Source organism: Amblyomma maculatum, chromosome 8 (assembly GCF_055883805.1).
Source record: "Amblyomma maculatum isolate TAMU_Amacu chromosome 8, ASM5588380v1, whole genome shotgun sequence".
Classification (NCBI taxonomy): domain Eukaryota; kingdom Metazoa; phylum Arthropoda; class Arachnida; order Ixodida; family Ixodidae; genus Amblyomma; species Amblyomma maculatum.
In genome coordinates, this window is record NC_139351.1 from 116,028,621 (window position 1) to 116,048,245 (window position 19,625).

A 19,625-nucleotide genomic window follows, 5' to 3' on the forward strand; every position below is an offset into this window, starting at 1 on the left:
CGTCTAGTACTGCGTCTAGGCGACGGAGGTGCTCCTCGAAATTCGGGGCAAACACAATTACGTCGTCCAAGTATACAAGACATGTCGTCCACTTCAGATCTCCAAGAACGCTGTCCATGAGTCTCTGAAAGGTTGCGGGCGCGGAGCAAAGGCCGAAGGGCATGACTTGGAATTCGTATAGCCCGTCAGGTGTAATGAAAGCAGTCTTTTCGCGGTCCCTTTCATCGACCTCTATCTGCCAGTATCCAGACTTGAGATCCATGGAGGAGAAGTATCTTGTGTTGCACAGACGATCTAAGGCGTCATCTATTCTGGGCAAAGGGTAAACATCTTTTTTCGTAACGTTGTTCAGTCGGCGATAGTCTACGCAGAAACGAAGTGTGCCATCTTTTTTCTTCACAAGTACCACAGGTGCAGCCCAGGGGCTGCGGGAAGGGCGAATGACATCGTTATCGAGCATTTCCTTCACTTGGTCTCGGATGGCAGTACGTTCTTTAGGGGAAGCTCGATAAGGCGACTGGCGGAGTGGTCGAACAGTTTCGTCTGTAATGACGCGGTGCTTCGCAAGGTGGGTTCGACCGACGCGTGATGATTTGGCAAATGCATTAGAGTAGCGACGGAGGAGGTGCCGTAGTTTCTCTCGATACTTTCGAGGTAAGGCCGGGTTTATATCGTACAGAGGTTCAGTGTTGTCGGAGGGTTCTGTTGCTGAAGCGCTGGTGAAATTGCATTCATAACTAGTGTCAGTTATGGCGTCGAGATATGCGACAGTTGTCCCTCTGTTCAGATGTTGATGTTCATTGCTGAAGTTCGTGAGAAGAACATCAACTTTTCAACAAAAACAACTGCCCTGGCAACGGCGATGCCTCTTTCAATAAGCAGTTTCTGTTTTGTCTCGACGACGCCTTCTGTATCTTGGATTGGGAGGGAACCCACGGAGACCATAATGCTTGAACGTGGGGGCACACTAACATGGTCATCAATAATCAACGCATGCTACAATATGATTGATGCTTATGTCTCATAACACCCAAATAAAGCCCCTGCCCACTCGCTAAGGTGTCTGCAAGCAGCAACAAGGTGCCATTATGCAACATCTACACCACTCAAGGGCCCGATTGCGCTTGTTTCTACGTCATTTCCGGTTCTTAGTAATGGCCGTCCTCTTTCCTTTTTCATTTCGAGAAACAATGGTTTTTGTGAGTGATTCCTGAAACACTCGCTTCTGTTACGAATGCTATATTTCACTCTTAGTGCTCTTTCATTATGTACTATTAGAAAATACTCATTCTATAGAGCAAAAAATTTTATTGCATTTGGCCTTCAAGTGCATCAAATTTTTTTATATCACCGTACGCATGCACTCAGAACAGAAGCAAGCCAGCCTGTATCTTACACAAAAGGGGCAAAGATGCTTGCATGTATGTCCTGCTGTGTTTGTTTCATGGCAACCTCTCTAATTGTTTTCAGTTTTCGTCAGTTAGAACATAGACACTTCTAATCTTAGGCCACAGTGGTCAAGAAAAAGATGTCTCACACAAGCACTGGGTATGAACCCCGCCTGCAGAACTGCAGCACATACAGCGCAATGTGTGCACCGGGGCATAAAGGCATTGGTTTTATTTTCGCACCTTCGCAGTTCACGACAGCATTTGCATGATTGAGGCACATTACAGGGCTTGCAGTTCAGCGAAATTAATATTGTGTTTCGGGCAGCATTCCACAATTAACGCTTTGTCTTCAAACATCGCGATGGAACTTGGAAGGGATCGTCCTGCTAGCATTGCTTGCTCAGGTTGCTGCTCTTCTGTCTGTTTTGCTGTTAATCGATTGCTGACATCACTTCTCCAGAAAAGACGCATCCACCTTGCAGTGCTTTACGACGACATTCAGTAAACTTCGTTTTGCGTGTGAGCGTTAAGTCAAGCTGTGATATTAGACTTTTTTGAAGTGAAAAGCTTCACTAGGCTAGTCAAACCCGAGCTTCGCGTGTGCTCTGTCGTTAGAAACACATATAAAGCCCCGCTTTAACCAAGCCGTATGAATGTGCCTTAGTGGCCTATAGGGGTAACGCGAATGCAAGGGTCCTGGCAGACTGAGTCTGACATAACCGTCCCATGCGACACGAGAGAGCCAAGTTGGCAGCTCCTGCCAGGGGACCGCGGTCATAGACACGGACACAGCACACAGCGATGAGCGGTTGGACCTGGCGAATTATAGAACGCCGGTGAACTTAGAAGCGCTCGACATGGAAGCTAAGGATAGTTTAGCTGCTGGCGAACGGCGTAGGAGACTGGAGAAATGAACTTCTAATCCCTAGGTAGTCACTGTTTTTCTCTACATATATCCAGACATAGCAGAGCTAAGCCATCCTTCATTTTTCTTTTTCACTGACAACAATCGTTGTCAGATAACTATAGGTAAGATATTAGCCCAAAAAATGAAGTTAATTGCTATTTCTACTGCACAATTCCTGCTTCCTTATTTAATGCCTGGTAGACCTTACAGGTTTCACAAATCATCTACCTTTCTTTTCATAGTTTTGTCTTGTGGAAAAATGTTTTTATTTTCAACTTTCTGTACTAATTTTTGAAATTGTTCAGAAATATTGTATTTTATTTGCGACCAATTTTTATTTTTCGATTCACTAACCATGGTTCACTTTAGTTACCTTCGTCATTTAAATTTTAAAGAAAACTAGTAGTAGTACATCTAAATACCTCGGGTTGAGAACTCTTAAGGCTGCTGAATGGCTAATGTTGCCCATGAATAGCATAGAAATTTGATTTCTTGGCGGCATTCGAAAAGTATTGAATTTGATCGGGCTCAGGTTTTTATATATTTCAATTCACTTTGTGTTCGAAATTTCACTGTTCGCACAGCCATAGTATTTTCACTTTCAGATTGCCCCATTTTCGCTGTTGGTGGAAAGATCTGAAATGAATTATCCTCCCAAGGCTACCTTTGTTTTTCTGCTCTCCATCCATATATCTAAACTGTGAAACTAGCTAGCGGACTCCGTCATTGACAAGACAAAGCGTAGACCAAAGAAGTGTACTGAAAGTGGCTTTTATGTTCCGTGCACGTATAATTTGTTGCTCTTTAAATGCAGACTTGATTTAGCAGTGTATTTATCATGGTTTGAATGAATGAAAGCTCTGACCCACCACGGTGTTCCATTGGTTAGGTTGCTCGACTTTTGTGCCCAAAAATGCAGGATCAAATCTTGGCAGTAGCAACCACTTTTCGATGGAGGCGAAAAGCAAGGCTCCCGTGTGCTGTGCTTTGTCAGTGCACATTAAAGAACCCCAGATGGTCGAAATTTCCGGAGTTCTACACTACGACCTCTCACATAGCCTAGGCCGCCTTGGGGCTTTGATCCCCACAAACCGAGCGAAACCAATGAAAGCTCTGAATGAAAGAGGTTTCTATCTGCATTGTGAAATTCATCTGAGCAGCTTTAATTGCACCTTAAAATAATGATACCTTCTTTTTGTCCTCTTTGGCAGGTACTGTTTGGCAAATCAAGCTGTCCTGAGTTTGTGACAGAGGTCTACACTACAGTGACCTACCACAACAAGTAAGTGCACAGCATTGCGTAGCATTTTTGTTAAATTGGTGCTCTTTATGTGTCTCCTTTACAGCCCTTATCTTCTTTTTGTACTATCTTCTTATGATCCTAATGCTATTCTGGAAGAAGCAGAACACAATTAGCTGCACCTGAAGAGGCATAATCATTAATGTAACATAGGCACTTTCTCTTTTAGTGGGGCACATTTTGCACTCTTTAAGAAAAGAAAGAATGCCATCTAACTTGTCCATCTTCTCATCCTGGTACCTCACTTTGTCAGACAGGGGCTAAGAATAGGTAGTGTTTGGAATTATTTGAACTACATTCTTCTGAGGCTTTTGTCTGATTTGCAGAATTAAAGCATGTGTGTATGGTCGGTATTAAAACTGGCTATCAGCTTTAGTCGACCTTGAGCCTAACAAAAATGACTGCCAGTGGTGGCATGCTAACCTGTCAGCTGTCTTGCTGCTGCTCACTCCTTCTCTGGGGAGTGCCACCTTAGACGGCTCCAAACCGGGTGTTTTCTAAATCCCACCATACTAAAACACATGAACCCGACATTCACGGGTAGGTGCAAATTCTGCAGGCAGTATGCTGACCTATACCACATGGTGTGGGCCTGCCAGCAAAATACAAATATAAAAGTTATAAAACAGCCAGCTAGGGAGGGCTGGGAGGCGGCCCCATCTGGCTCGGACCTGGAGGCCCAGCATGCCCTTGTCCAGAGAGCTCAGGCAGCAACGGTGGCCAATGGCGTCCCGGAATTGGGTCTGCCACCCAGCGTCACAACCATACGCACCTCCCTTTCCCAAATCATTTCAGTGTAAATAAATATTTTCTCCTCCTCCTCCTTATCTTGTTCTTTTGTTTCGGGCGCACCATACAGCAGATACAGCCAGTTTGTTTATTGCAGTCTTAATAGACGCAGGTGTCAGGTCAAATTACTATCAGGTCCAGTGAAGTGAGCTTGCATAACTGCTGTTCCAGATGAATTGGTCAATTGTTTTACTTGTTTTTGTCTGTCTGTTTAGAATACTTGTTTACCTTCTTACTGGTGTATGTAAAGGTTGATCAGACAGGAGGAGGAGAAGTGATGAGTTCTAGTAGCATAGTATTTGTGGTAGAGTAAGTTAAACACGAAGGTATATTTCAAAATTTCAGTGACCCTGATTACAGTACAAGGAATGCAACCTTAGTAATCATGAGTGAGATAAACTGAGGATGATGAAGGCAGCATGCCGGGGCAGAAACGAGGTCTCTGACTTGCACGCGCTGCATGTAAGGCCGTGACATGCTGGCCCGTTGCAACTTTCTGGTGGCTCCTAACAGGTCTCCCGACTTCCACGATGAGATCAAGGTGAAGCTGCCAGCCAAGCTGACGGACAGGCACCACCTGTTCTTCACCTTCTACCACATCAGCTGCCAGCGCAAGGTGGAGCAAACAACGCCCACCGAGACCGCCATTGGATACACTGTGAGAGCTCATTTGAGTACTCCTGCCTCTGTGTACTCTGCATCTAAGTGTCATGAGGACTCCAGTTTATTTCTTATGCAAGCCTGGACAGCCACCTCTGTAGGGACGGTTATTTCAGAAAAAAAAAACCTACTGCTATGCTGAAAACTGTCCGGCCTTGGACCTCACCTTTACACCTTCCCCTCTTTGATAATGTGGTGGGACAGGCATGAGGCATGTTACTATTGCTAATCCATTGACTAAAGGCTCTAGTTTTCATTATTTCTTAAAAATACCAGATTATAGTATTTTCCACAGAACTATGCGTTAGTAGTCACACTTTTTTTTAATGGTATGTTATGCTTGTGGGCATCAGTAGGAATAACAGAATGATGGAAATGTGAATAATTTATTTAGTCTTAGGAGTTGTCCTAAAATATAGATCCTGTTAACTAATGAATTTCTCCTAACGCCTTGACACGCTTGCTTCCCGATCTCCTCAAGCAAGCTATTGCGTCAAGCACTGCAGTTTAGTCAGCAGTGCACCCTAGTGCATCATGGGATATCGTCATCAGTGAAATCAGTGCTGCCATATTTGCACAAATGTGATGTGAGTTTTACTTTTTTTTTAAATTATAATCTTCACAAAGCACCTTGCATTATTTTTGGGATCAAACTACCAATGCAGGGCAATTTTTTAAGCGAAAGCTTCACTACGCTGCCTCGGGCCAAGATCAGGGACGGCTCAAGTTTTTGACCTTCACTGAGTAAGAAGACGCTGCGGTGGTTCCGCTTCTGGTGCGCGCTCTTTCCGCCGCGCATGCGCTCTCCCGTTGTCAGACCGGGCTTGGTCGCGGTTTAGAGAGGTGTGCACCGTCGTCTAGGCAGTGTGCGCTTCTTCATAGATCCGAACGAAGCTGGGCCATCTCGGAAGATTACATACAGGACCTTGCAGCATCTCAGCAAGTGACATGCTTTCGCTTCGTAAAACTAGGTTTAGAATGTTAAGCCTTTAGGAATTTCTTATTATTCGGGATGCACTCAGCGAGCACCAGGCTCTTAAGGTGCAAAGAAAAGCCAACTTCTCAGAGACCTCGGTCATAAATGCATAAATGAAGAACACCCATGAAATGTTGCTGTCTTTGTTTTCAATTTGTGGAATTTCAAATTTGCCAATGCAGAAGATTAGGGGCCTTACTCCCATTCGAGCTGTCTTCCAACACCTCGTTTGGGTGCAACATACATGCAGTAGTAGTGTTGGTGGCTTGTGGGGACTTCAAACTGTGCTCTTTTTGGAGAACTCTACATTGCATTTTTTCATGCTCTCTTTATGTGGCCCATTACCATAAACCATTTGTAAGTGGGTCGTTATTCAAGACAACCATATGATACGTGTGCTGAGGCTGTTGCTTTGTTAACACTTAACAATGTACTGGTCCCATGGACCGCTAAAGAGGCTCCTACGCTTTGTAAAAGAATTCTTGTCACCATAATGCAGGCTTTCAATACAATGTTACCGGGAAAATGAGTTCTGAAGAGGTGGCATAACTGTGTTACCCACTTCACCGCAGTGGATCCCACTGTACCATGACGGGCAGCTCCAGACGGGAGACCAGTTGCTGCCGGTGATGCTGGATCCGCCTCCAGCGAGCTACTCGTTCCTCTCACCCAGTATCCAGATTCCCAGCACCAGATGGGTGGACGGGCACAAGGGGCTCTTCGATATTTCCTTGCAGGCGGTGTCTACCGTCCATCCGCAGGTTGGTCGCCCGCTCCCCTTTTTGTTTCCCAATCAAGTGCATTGCAGTACTCTCCTGGAGCTTATGTAGTCACTTCCTATCAGAAGTGAATATATACAATAAAATGGACTAATGTGACAGTTTGGGCTCGTTGGTAAGACATGCACATGACAAGACGAGTACAGCAAAAGAGGACAGGAGACACATGAGCGCTCATGTATCCCCTGTTTATCTTGGTCATCTTCGTCTTGTCAATTTATACATCAATATATTGGTTAATTCGATTCAGAACTTCGAATAATTCATTCTGTTTACACAGGTACAGGTGACGCCCGAGTCTATGGCATTGAAGGCTCGTCAATTTGGGTGCAGCTTGGGTCATACTGGTTAATTTAGAGAGGCTGCTTACAATAAGTGTGTTGAGGTATGTTTAGAAAACGATCGACCATTCAAACAACCATCCTCAAGTCTTAATTTTATGGTATATTGTTGGCCGTGCTCCTGACATGCAAGAGCACTGTGTTTCATGCTACTGTGTCACACCATCAAGCCGGTCACTGCAGCCTTCGCTATTTTAGATCATTTCTGCATTTGCAATCGCAATAAGAAATCTTTTCTTTGATGCACTTCTCTCCTTGCCTTGCCATTTTATCTCGACAGCGGGTGGTCGTGGCCCACACATTTTCACCAAATAAATTTATTGAGATGCGAACTGTTTTTGCCATATTTTGGGGCCCACCAGGTAGTTCAACTTCGGAATTGTTGGAACAGTTTGTTCTTGATTCCTTAAGTCCAAATGAACAGGGCTTTAGTGTACCTGCCATATTTATTCAGTTTACCTGACAGCCTCTAGTACTGAGAAAATATGTGTATTGCTGTGTAATGTTTTTTGCATCTTTCATATTTTTAAAGTTCTGTATTTCGTAGCTTTTGTTTCGTTTAGTGCAGCTTCCTTATTGGCCCACAGGATAGTCTACAAAGCACTGTATAGTTTTTGGCCCCGCCGGGGTGGTGCAGTGGTTACGGCGCTCGACTACTGTGCCTAAGGACACGGGATCGAATCCCGGCCTCGGCGGCCGCTTTTCGATGGAGGCAAAAAGCAAGGTGCCCATGTGCTGTGCGATGTCAGTGCACGTTAAAGAACCCTAGGTGGTCGAAATTTCCGGAGTCTTCCACTACGGCGTCTCTCAAAGCTTGAGTCGCTTTGGGACGTTAAACCTCACAAACCAAACTATATAGTCTTTGGGTGTACACTTACGTTCACGATTGCTACCACTGCATGTGAACCTGGATGCCTTTACTTCTCATAGGACGAACACCTGGACCGGTTCTTCCAGCTCTGCACAGCTGTCGAGTGTGGGCACGTGCCACAGCGGCTTCTGAATGGTGAAACAGCAGAGACCATGCTCCGGGCCAGCCTCATGGAGCTTGTACGGTGCAAGCCCGGCCCACTTGTTCGATTTCTGCCGACCATTTTGGATGCGCTCGTGCGTCTTCTTGTGCAGCCACCCCGGCTCGGTGGCCAGCCATTCAATCTTGGGCAAGCGGCTTTTCACGCCCTTGCTTCTGTGGCGGACTCAGTTGTGGTAAACATTTCTTTTTTTAATTTTGGGCATGCTTTGTGAGAAGCTTAATGGCAGATCTCTTTCTTTATTATTACAATTATTATTACTATTTTTGTTTGTTAGACACTTGGATTCTGTGCAGTCATAGACTTTTACGAAGTTTGTGTTAAGTTTTTGCTGTGCAGTTCATATGTATCAGCACTACTGGAGACCCTGTGCATCCAGTAGCAGGAGTCGAACACAAGATTCAGGGAGTCAGTCAGTAAATTACTCATTCTGTCAGTTTATTAACCAATTAATCAGTCAGATAAGTTCAGGTTACTAATCAAGCCAGTAACTGAAAGAGGAGCATTGTTTTTAGCGATTAGCGTGTACGCAGATGCTTACATGTGCATCTGCATTGGAGCTTTGAAGATAGGAAAAAAAAAGAGCTGAAGACAGTTAAGCTTTGCCATATTTAGATTCCGTGGAACACAAAGTTAGCAAATTCAGGAAGGATATCATAGACTCATCTGCCTAGTTCAACATGCAGCAGGCTCTGCAATGACTAGTTAGTACAATTTCCTGGTTTGTGTGTTCTTAGCTGCGGATGATAAATATGGCTTTGGTGAGTTAGACTATTTTCTTTTGGGGCAATACATTCCTGTACTACACAATTTCCTAACTACTATTTTCAAAATTTTAACTAATTCTGATCGGATAATATGTTTGGTCAGCCGTCTCAGCTTCCTCACGATATTTAATGCAAGAAGCTAATCATCTGAAAATAATCAGCAAGAAAGGCCAGCTACATTTGCTATTTCCATGGGCAGCCCAGATGTGTTGCAAAGTTTCTTTCATGTTAAAAAAAAAAAGAAACGCTAGAAACTACTAAAAAAACATTTGAAAAACATTAGAAAAGGATCGTTCAGACCATGTGATAAAGAATAAATGCCTTCGTTCTCACATTTTTCAAAATTTGGGAGATTGGATCATATGTTTTCCTTATTGTTTCTTTGCGCATTTTTTAAAAGCTGTACCACCAAGGTTTTATTGCAATTTAGGAACTGGCTGCTTTGCCCAGTTGCTCCCAGATGTCATTGTTAGTAATAATTCTCTCTGCAGATAATAATAAGGTGTCTCCAGTCAAGAGTTCAGTGCTCTGGGCTGTGACCATAATTTGATTCCTCTGATTCCAGGCCTTAACACAAGATCTCTATTGCTGTGTTGGCCATTACTGTTCTATTTTGTGCTTGGTCTGGTTTTCATCAGAATGTGTACCTTACATACCAGTGAGAGGCAACTGCTTTTCAATGTAATTTGTCTTTATTAGTCTGCTGTCGCTGCCCTCCTTGCAGAAGTTGTTGGAAGACCGCAATGACACCCACGGAAGGAATGCCCTGCTGGCCACATACATTCAGTACCAGTGTACTCTGCCACACCCCGAGCCATATCTACCTTCACCGTCCGGCGATGAGAGTGCACCCCCATTCCCTGGCGCTGCTTGTAGCCCTGCTGGACATCCGGCATGTTCTGTACCACTTTCAGTGAGTTCTTAATGACTTCAGCTTATGGTAGCCTTTGATATGGCAAGGCATTGCTTGCTACTGTACTGTGTTAAGTTGAGTTCAAAGCAGTAAATTTTCAGAAAGACAGGAAAACATTTTCATCAGCCAAATGTTTTATGATCTAAAAACGTAGTGGATTGTGCTTCAATTGACATTATAGTTTTTAACAATATGATAAAGCATCACATTGTTGCTGGTGCAGTAAAGTACTGTATGGTGTTGTTAAGTATCATGTTGATGGTGGTGTAACGTCTCCAATCAGTAAGCTTTCTGAAACCTATGAAAACTTTTTTGTGAGCGAATAGTGCAGAATTCTGAAAACAGAAAGCGAAAGTGTCAAACGCTGAACTACAAAAATCATGTTCTTGTTTGTTCCTGTTAATTGCTTTTGGGTGAAAATGGTGGCTTTCGGATTGAGTAGAATTCCAATAATATTATCACGGTTGATATGAATGTGTGTCACAGATTGTGCTGATTTTACAGGGATATCTGTTAATACTTCGTTCCTTGAAACCCCATCGTTGATGGTGTTCTCATAACCAGTCAGGCCCCAATTTACCTGTATTACTACCTTCAAGAGCACCTCCAACCCACATCCCATGGCTCGATTCATTCCTGCTTTTTCTGGGAGGATGCTCTCTCAAATGCTAGCCCACATTAATTAGTGATGCCTGATCAACTTGACTGATGTAAAACAGAGTCCAGAGAGCTCCTGGAGTGACAGCACCTTTCAGTGCGTTTTTTCTGGGATGCAATGTAAAACATCCCATTCATACTTCTGGGAAAAAGGCCCTAGTTCTTTTTTGAGTCAATACAGTTATTTCCTCTCGCTCCACATAATGAAAGAGAGGAGTATGGGGAAGAACAAGTAGCGAAGCTCGTGCGAGCATTTACTTCTAACCATTGACACTGCATATTCAATTACATGTTTCATCGCTTCCCCCAAAGTGAGGCACATACTGTTCGCATACCATTGCACATTGCACTGTACGTGTTACAATAAAGCACCTGTTTCTATTTAACTTATTTGCCAGATGTCTCCCCATGGCCGCAGCAGCAGCAACCCGGATCTGGCCAGTTCGACTGCGTCCATGCTGGCACACATTGATTCGGAGTCGGACGTCAGTGTGGTGGTGGCGCGGCCCCTCGACCGCACGGCCAGCATGAGACCCGGAAACGGGAATGCCTCTTCACCTCTCAGGTCCCCTCCGCCACGGAAATTGGTCCACGAGGAGCTCGTGCTGCAGTGGGTGGTGTCAAGTGGAGCAGCGCGGGAGCTGACGCTCAACAACACATGGTTCCTGCTGGAGCTGGTGGTCAAGAGCATGACTCAACATCTGGCAGCAACGGGCCGACTGCAGGCGCCACGTCGGACAAGGTTCAGCAGTCGCTTTGTGGATGACATCACAACCTTGGTGAGAAGCTTTTGTGTGTTTTCGGTGCACGAAAAAAACCATCATGGCATTAGCCTCTTGCACAGTTGGTGGTGAGCTTGCTTTTGTGTCTACATTATGTATCTGTAGAGCCTTTTGTTTCAGAATTAATATATTTAGTCTTAACACGATGGGGTTAAAGGCCCCGTTCACCGAAAATCTAGCATCAGTACCGGCGCTGGCGTTGTGAGTAAAAGATCATGAGCATGGCACTGGCAGGCGGTATCTGGCAGCTGACACGGCCGCGGACTGGTTGGATGTATATGCGGTTGCCTAATGTTACATTTGGCAGGAGTTGCCAACTCGAGCCTCTCCTTTCATATGGGAGGGCAATATCACAATCAGCCTGCTAAAACTCTTGCATTAATGTTATCTCTAGGCCACGCAGACGCGTTCATATGGCTCGGTCAAAGGAGGGCTTTATATGTTGGCTGGCAGCCTACACTATCGCATCATACCCTTATCGTGTCATATGCTATCGCGTCCCCTATAATTTTATTTTATCTGTTCTGTGGGTGGCACCATAACATCCTGTTCAGAAAGACTACAGACCACAACTGGAACTTGGCCACAACTGGAACTTGAGGGTGAATTGAAGGTGGTTACGACTGATATATTATTATGTTTTAATAAGATGGAGGTAGCATTCAACAAAAGTAGAACTTATGTTTTAATAAGATGGAGGTTGCATTCAAAAAAAGCAGAACTTATGGTGGATTTAGGTGGCTAAATAGTAGCCAGAAAAAAAAAATTATATTTTCAGTGCAAGGAGCAGATCACAGGTCAATCTGATCACAAAACCATTCTCAAACTAGTTCATTAGCCTTGCTCCCATTGGTCAAGATGTCCGCCAGTCAGGGTCGACCAACAGGACGGGGCTAACAGATGGGTTAAGACTGGTTTTGTGATTTGATTGTTCTGTATGCAATTCGGCCCTAGTCTTTTCGATTGATGTGCGGCTGCTGATCACTGGTTTTGTGATTTGATTGTTCTGTATGCAATTCGACCTTAGTCTTTTCGTTTCACGTGCGGCTGCTGATCCCATTACCGTGTGTTTTATCCCGCCATGGCAACTGTATTTTGATAGAGGTGAAATACACAAACTCATATGTTGTGCAATGTCAGCACATGCTAACGAACCCCAGGCTGCCTAAATTATTTCAGAACCCTCTGCTATGGCATTTCACATGTCACGTAAGACGTTAAACATCGCATTGCGCAATTTACAATCATCTCAGCATAAGTGCATCTGTTGCTGCTGAAAAAGCATCAGCACAGTCACAAGGAGCCAAACAGTTAGTTTTGAACGACAACAAATATTGGAAGGAAAGAAGCCAACAGTCGGCGAGGCCAAGGAAAGCGTTGGGGATGGTACTTTGTCTTTTTTTTTTTTTTTTTTTTAATGTTTATTTGGATAACCACAGAAATTAGTAATGTAATCTGCTTAGGGGAAATATAATTAAACACAAAGTAGAAGAAAAAACAACGTGCCGATGGTGGGAACCGAACCCACGACCTCCAAATATCGCGTCCGGTGCTCTTCCAACTGAGCTACATCGGTCGCTGTCCCCCCTGCTACTTTCTTGGGTATTTATGTTGTCTATATAGCAACCTTGAGAGTGTTCACCAGCGCCACCCTCAACCATAGCGGCGGACGTGGAACGTCCTTTGTAACCGCCAGCGCCACGTAGAACGTGATCAAGAGCGAGGGCGAAAGCTGTGCTAGAACCCTCTTACGCTACCTATGGCTTCAAGACTGCCAGAACCGAGACCCCCGTAAGCTACAAGCAGATCAATTAAGGGGAAATGAGGGTGCTCGTTATAATATATGAAGGAAAGAAGCCAACAGTCGGCGAGGCCAAGGAAAGCGTTGGGGATGGTACTTTGTCTTTTTTTTTTTTTTTTTTAATGTTTACTTGGATAACCACAGAAATTAGTATAGTAATCTGTTTAGGGGAAATATAATTAAACACAAAGTAGAAGAAAGAACAACGTGCCGATGGTGGGAATCGAACCCACGACCTCCGAATATCGCGTCCGGTGCTCTTCCAACTGAGCTACATCGGCCGCTGTCCCCCCTGCTACTTTCTTGGGTATTTATGTTGTCTATATAGCAACCTTGAGAGTGTTCACCAGCGCCACCCTGATTGTTATCGTTAGTATCCCATTACGGTTTGTGAAGAAGTTGCTTTGGGTTGTCGTGTCAGTCGGGATGTTTCCGTCCTTCATGGTTATAGCTTTTTTCTCTGTTCAGCAGATGACTCCAGGTGTGCTGGTGTGCATTTAAGCAGCATAATTACGGAAGCAGAAATTATACACTGTTAGCAGCAGCAGTGTATGGGCAATGTAGAGAGGTTGAGAAGAGTACGGGATTGGTGAAAATGTTATAAGTTCTATGAAACGGTTTTTAAATTAGCCATCGAACGCGTGCATTATGTAGAGTAAATGCCATTGAGCATGCATGCCTCATAACAGTCCTCAAAATGTCAAAATAGAGCCAATAATTTACAACTGTCCTTTAAGAATTCCCATTGCATCCCCTTGCAGTGGCTACCAGAGCCTGTCTTTTCGCACAAATTCTTTCTAAGGTCATAAGACACGCATGCTGTCAGCAGTAAGAAGCTTTTGTTGGCTCGCCAAAAAATGGCTTTCAAGAGTGAGGTGTAGTTCCAGTCTTTCTTCCCGTTTCATTTTTTGACATAAAATGCCAACCAGCAAAATATTGTCACTGTTGTGAGCTGTCAGATGTTGAGCACCATTGGTGGGGACCCTTGTGCTGTTGTTGAAACTTTCACACTTGATCTTTAATACTTAACGTCGGTGTTGCCAAACATCTGGTTGTTTGTTAGAGTGCTCCTGAGTGTACTGTGCATCAAACCTAAAGCCAGCCTTTTTCATTGTTGCAGGTGACCTCGCTGACTTCCGACATCATTAGCCGCTGTCACCGGGAAGTGCGGGACTTTCGGAATGTGCAGAACCTCAACAACAGCCTGGCCTTTTTTCTTCACGACCTGCTGTCGATCATGGACCGTGGATATGTGTTCAAACTGGTGAAGGTACGAGTCCCCAAATATGTGTTCCTTCCTTTTCATTTATTAACTGGAGGAGGAAGGTTGGTGTTCGAATGCTCATTGTACAATGCTTCTATTGAACTCCGTCTGCTGTCATCTTCCTAAGACTGGCAATAATATCTGACCGTCAAAGGTGAAGGACTTGTGTGTGGGACTTGATCATGCTACAGCTATTATGGCTGGTGTGTGTTGACAACAGTAGCAGAATTTCGTTGTAGCGGGATTCAACTGTATCATCCTTTATTAATCATTAAGGGCCCCGTTGGTATATTAGAAAAGTGAAGGGGGAGCGAGCAGTAAATACAAAATCAGCAGTCAGTAGAAGTAAATACAAAACAGTTAAGAGAAAGAATACAGTCATCAATTGAAAATCGGGATCCTCGATTTTTCAGACATGCTTGACCCCAAATTTTTTTTTTTTTTTACATACTTGATTATTCATAGTTTTTCTTGGCACCGCGATATTCCCTATACCACAATGCCTGAAATGTGAGAGTGCCCGAACCATCAGATGCATCACAACTGATTGCTCAATTTTTCAGACCTCGTTTGCACTTTCTGCAGCATTTCACCTATAACTAAACTTTCTCATTACATAGTATGATGTGCAGGGGACAATGTTAAATCAGATTTCAAGAGGGTCAAGATTTGGGTCAAGAATTTGACCAAAAAAGTGAAATTGAAACCCTCTTAATTGATGAGTGTTTTATTCTCTTCAGGTTTACAAATGCATGGCTGCGAGCTTTTAGCATTCTCTGACATTGCCCACTGCCAAAACTGGAATAGAAGTCAAAGTTTGCAGAGCCTTTTCATCCTGAATACATGAATATAATATCAGCATAGCACAAAATAGGCATAAAGCTTCACGGAGGCGTCAACCGGAAAAAAATGGCGGATTTTTAAAAATGAGGAGTTCGTATCCACAGTAAATTGCACCACAGTCTCAACTGTTCAATTCCAACGCCATAAAAAGCTTGCCTTTAGATAACACCTCTGATTTTGTTTTCGGCAGCTGTTGGTAGGCTTAACTATGAAGGCCAACACTGATAAAGTACTTGTTTCAGCTCTTTGGCAGTTCTTTCTTTTAATCGCATATTCGCCTTCATAATTCACACCCTTCGTACAGCGGGCACAGTGTTGTTTGCATAGCAGAAGGTTAGCTTTCAGGCTTGGTCCAAGCCCTTGCCTTTTTCTACGACATGCCAATGGCGTTGCAGCTATCGAACGCTAAAATCATGAAAGTAGCTGTCGTCCACTGTCTGTAAACAAAGCGCACAAAATAGTCACATGAAGTATTAGAAGGGGCGTAATACTGCCGATATCTTCCTTCACAGTAATGACAATCGAAGTTGACAATAAGTGATTTTTTTTTTCTGTGAAATTTTATTTGCCGGCTACTGTCACGGTCCCTAAAGGATCAGAAAAAATTAATATCAGCTGGAACTTTTTATGCAGTTGCAAAAACAAGCGCAGAGTTTGAAATCAAATACCTTATTAAAATAGCCAGAAATATATAAGCATCAAAATTGCCATAAATATAATGGGATCACACTGCTAGGGGACTGGTTCTTCTGAGTTCATTTTTGAGTCGAAATTTTGCAAGAATGACTTTTCACAAACCTTTGCACTGTGTAACTTGCATGTTAGAATGCAGTACAGTATGTTGGCGCCTGTCCTTTGGGTGCAGCATGTGCGGATAGGGACAAAGTATGCCTGTCTTGTGTTTTTTCTTCCAAGCAGGCATTTTGCAAGCAAGTGTCGGCCAAAATCCAGTCCCTGCCCGACGCAAGTAGCCTTGCAGCACTCAAGCTGGACTTCTTGCGTGTGCTGTGCAGCCACGAGCACTTTGTGACCCTCAACCTGCCTTTCGGCACCCCACTCACTCCTTCACCACCGACCTCACCTTGCCCCAGCATTGCCTCGTCCCAGGGGTCGGTTGTGTCCAGCTCGACGCTCACGGATCGAGGCTGCACCTTTGCGGAACTGTCACCCGAATTTCGCCAGCAGCACTTCCTCGTGGGCCTGGTCCTGGCTGACCTTGCTACTAACCTGCAGAGCAGGTACTTTTCTGCTCATCATTTCTCTGAATGCAGACTAGTAATGACAGTTCAATTGAAGCCGACGGGAAAGTGTGCCAGATCCTCTCCTCTTAATATTTAGTTCGAGGGCATCGAGCCAAGGACGTTCAGCCTTGTGTCAAAGGATTCGGGAATTGTAGTTTAATGGTACTTGCTAAGTAACTCGTGATGAACTGCTAAGAATGATTGATGACCTAGACAGGAAAAGCAGAAAGGTAGGCTTGAAAATTAATGTACAGAAGTCTTAGGGGATGTTCAACAGCCTCGGGAATGAACAGCAAATTAGAATAGTTAGCGAAGCACTGAAAGTGGTAAGGGAATATGTCTACTTGGGACAGGTAGTAGTAACTGCAGATCCAGACCATAAAAGGAAAATAACAAGGAGAATAAGATTGGGATGGAGCACATCCTGCCTGTCGCACATCGGAGGATGTGCGACAGGCAGCTCCCAAAAAGAGCCTTCAGCCTCATCGCTTTAGGACTAAGGACAATGTTTAGAACACAATGCCGGGAGGATGTGCGTCTCTGCCAAGGAACCCAGGGTGGCCCTACTCACTCGCTGCGATCCAAATGTAACTTCTGAGCGAACAGCACCTACCGCATCCAGCGATATCGGAGCGCGCCGGGGCTTTCCGGCAATCATGGCTGCAATACCAGTCAGCAGATTGCAGCACCTGGCTCCCAGAGTCAAAGAGACAGGAGAGAAAATATTTGCAACTACTATATACAAGAAAAGTAGGGCCACCATCCCAGCTGAGGCACTCACTCGCTTCTTGCTTGCTGCTCTCCGTGGACGGTTGGGTCTCGCACTCCATGTGCGGACCTCGTGACTGCACCTCACAAAGGTTTTGGCACACACACACACACACACAAAAATAAAAATGCTCCACACACACACAAAAATAAAAATGCTCCACACACACACAAATACATGCACGACCATTTGTTCTCGCTGCAACTCCATTCACCTCGCCGTCAAGAAAGCATATTAGCCTTGCTAGCATTCTGATGTCGGATCAGGCCTAACGCTGTTAATTAAAGTCTGGGCAGGCACTCCAGGCTGCGAACTGACTATCGTCCTTTGTCCCAAAGGTTTGCCACAAGCTGGGCTGCCATTGTGGTGGTATGAGGAGGTGAGTAGCTCAAATGCTTCAGCACGAGAACCACGTTGAGGTGCCAATTGTGGGGTGTGAGGGGGCAGTATTCCACCCAGCTCCCACTCCACTCTGTGGATGCAGCGTCCTTTCTAGTGACCCGCGGAGGGAACAAAGGGAGAAGGACGGGGACGGCACACCGTTAATACTCCAATGCTATTTATTGCACTTGCAAATAATACAGAGCATGCCAGCTAGCTATACATCGACAAGTTTTTTCTTGGAAGGGCAAGGCCACGTAAGAATGACTTCTGACTCACTGGAGGGGAATCGGGGTTCGACTTCGGTGGCAGATATTTGCACGCGCTGAGAATATGGCGGCCGGGATCTCCCTTGCGCGCCGCATTCTTCGGACAAAGCCATACCATGGCATCTGCCACGGGAGGCGGCGAAAGCGTACGGTATTTACCGGTCATGCACGACGGGTCCTTCCATGTGCGTCGCGTACTCTGTGCCTGCTATCCCCCGGAATTGGCCAGGAGAGGCGGTAGGAGATGACTGGTTGCGTTGCCGGCTGGATCCAGAAGCTCTCTGTCGACTTCTCGTGGGAACCCATGTAGACGTCTTGGTAGCACACCCATCGCTGGTGCTCCTTCCCCCAATAGGAGGTACTTACCTCCTCTCCCAGCCAGCATTGCCACGATGCTCGCTGGGTTGGTGGTGACTGACTGCAGTGAAGGGGGAGACAAATGGTTTTCCACAGTGGTTCTATGGGAGTTGCATAGGAAAACTGAGAAACTTCATAGTTGATACGTTCTCGGTTCATACAATTTCCCGTTTCACCATGTAGACGTCTTGGTAGCACACCCATCGCTGGTGCTCCTTCCCCCAATAGGAGGTACTTACCTCCTCTCCCAGCCAGCATTGCCACGATGCTCGCTGGGTTGGTGGTGACTGACTGCAGTGAAGGGGGAGACAAATGGTTTTCCACAGTGGTTCTATGGGAGTTGCATAGGAAAACTGAGAAACTTCATAGTTGATACGTTCTCGGTTCATACAATTTCCCGTTTCATACACTCAAAATCACAGGCAGTAAAACACCTTCCGTAGAGTTACACTATTTTTCTCCCGGTTAATATGTTTTCGGATAACACGATCTCCTGGTTACTACATTAGAAATTTCCGCAAACTTTGGTCGTATAATACGTTTTTCGATCAACCGGACATGTGTTAACGTTGATTCTTAGGACGGCGCGAATTTAACGAAGACATGGCGCCGTCTTAAGAATCAACATCAGCTATGAACCAACTAGCCCAAACCAAAAAACTTCATGAGTTAACGAGCACTCATGACATGAAAAACTGATCAGTGGCGCCCACCCGTCACGGTTGCTTTCCTGCAGTGTCGAGATGCAATGGGGCGAAGCATCAAAGGAAGCCAGCCAGCCAACACACGAGGCATCTGTTCCCGCGGAAACATGACTTCGTGAGGAGTAACGCGAGGGTTTCTTTGTGGTGCCTTAGAGCCATAGGAGGGAACCATTTGATAACTACAACTATTCGCTGGAACACGAGTGGGCCGGGTCTGTGGGACGTAGCATGAACAAAAACGTGGTGACTGTAAGCCATCGTGATGGCTTCTCCACATGTCACTGGTATAAGGGGGCGAAGCATCTGGAAACAACTAAGGAAGCAATTCCAGCTCGTCGTCGCCTTCTACAAACTGGATTTTTTACTAAATTTCTTGAGCGCTTATTACAACGCGAAAATGAACTGAATTCTGCGAGAGCTAAGTAAGCAGCTGTGCATACTAAATGTCTATAAATGCTAATCTGCACTCTTATGCAGTGAAAATATCAGTGCAGTTAAATTTTTCAAGATCCGGCAGTTCAAATCGTACGTTTAACGGATAATACGTTTCCCCCCCGCATTTTTTGAAAACGCATCAGCGAGGTTTTACTGTATAGGTGAATTCAGTATATGTAGATTCATTACTTTGAGGTGTAACTGTACTTACTTTCTTAAACTACGCTCGACACCAAGAAAAATAGAACTTTCTAGTCTTTTTTGAGAC

The 19,625-nt window shown here is 44.8% G+C and overlaps 1 protein-coding gene and 1 non-coding gene across 2 annotated transcripts in view; one reads left to right on the forward strand and one right to left on the reverse strand.

Annotated features, from left to right (window-relative positions):
- The window catches only part of Zir (dedicator of cytokinesis), a 66,929-nt gene that overhangs the window by 21,568 nt on the left and 25,736 nt on the right, over positions 1-19,625 (forward strand). The window contains exons 14-21 of the mRNA XM_084577308.1: positions 3,510-3,580; positions 4,901-5,045; positions 6,596-6,784; positions 8,074-8,349; positions 9,666-9,854; positions 10,910-11,290; positions 14,215-14,364; positions 16,120-16,439. Coding sequence (XP_084433434.1) covers positions 3,510-3,580; positions 4,901-5,045; positions 6,596-6,784; positions 8,074-8,349; positions 9,666-9,854; positions 10,910-11,290; positions 14,215-14,364; positions 16,120-16,439 — 1,721 coding nt within the window. The remainder of the gene's footprint in view (positions 1-3,509; positions 3,581-4,900; positions 5,046-6,595; positions 6,785-8,073; positions 8,350-9,665; positions 9,855-10,909; positions 11,291-14,214; positions 14,365-16,119; positions 16,440-19,625) is intronic.
- Positions 13,303-13,375, reverse strand: TRNAS-CGA (transfer RNA serine (anticodon CGA)). The gene has a single exon. It is a non-coding gene; the product is annotated as a tRNA-Ser (tRNA).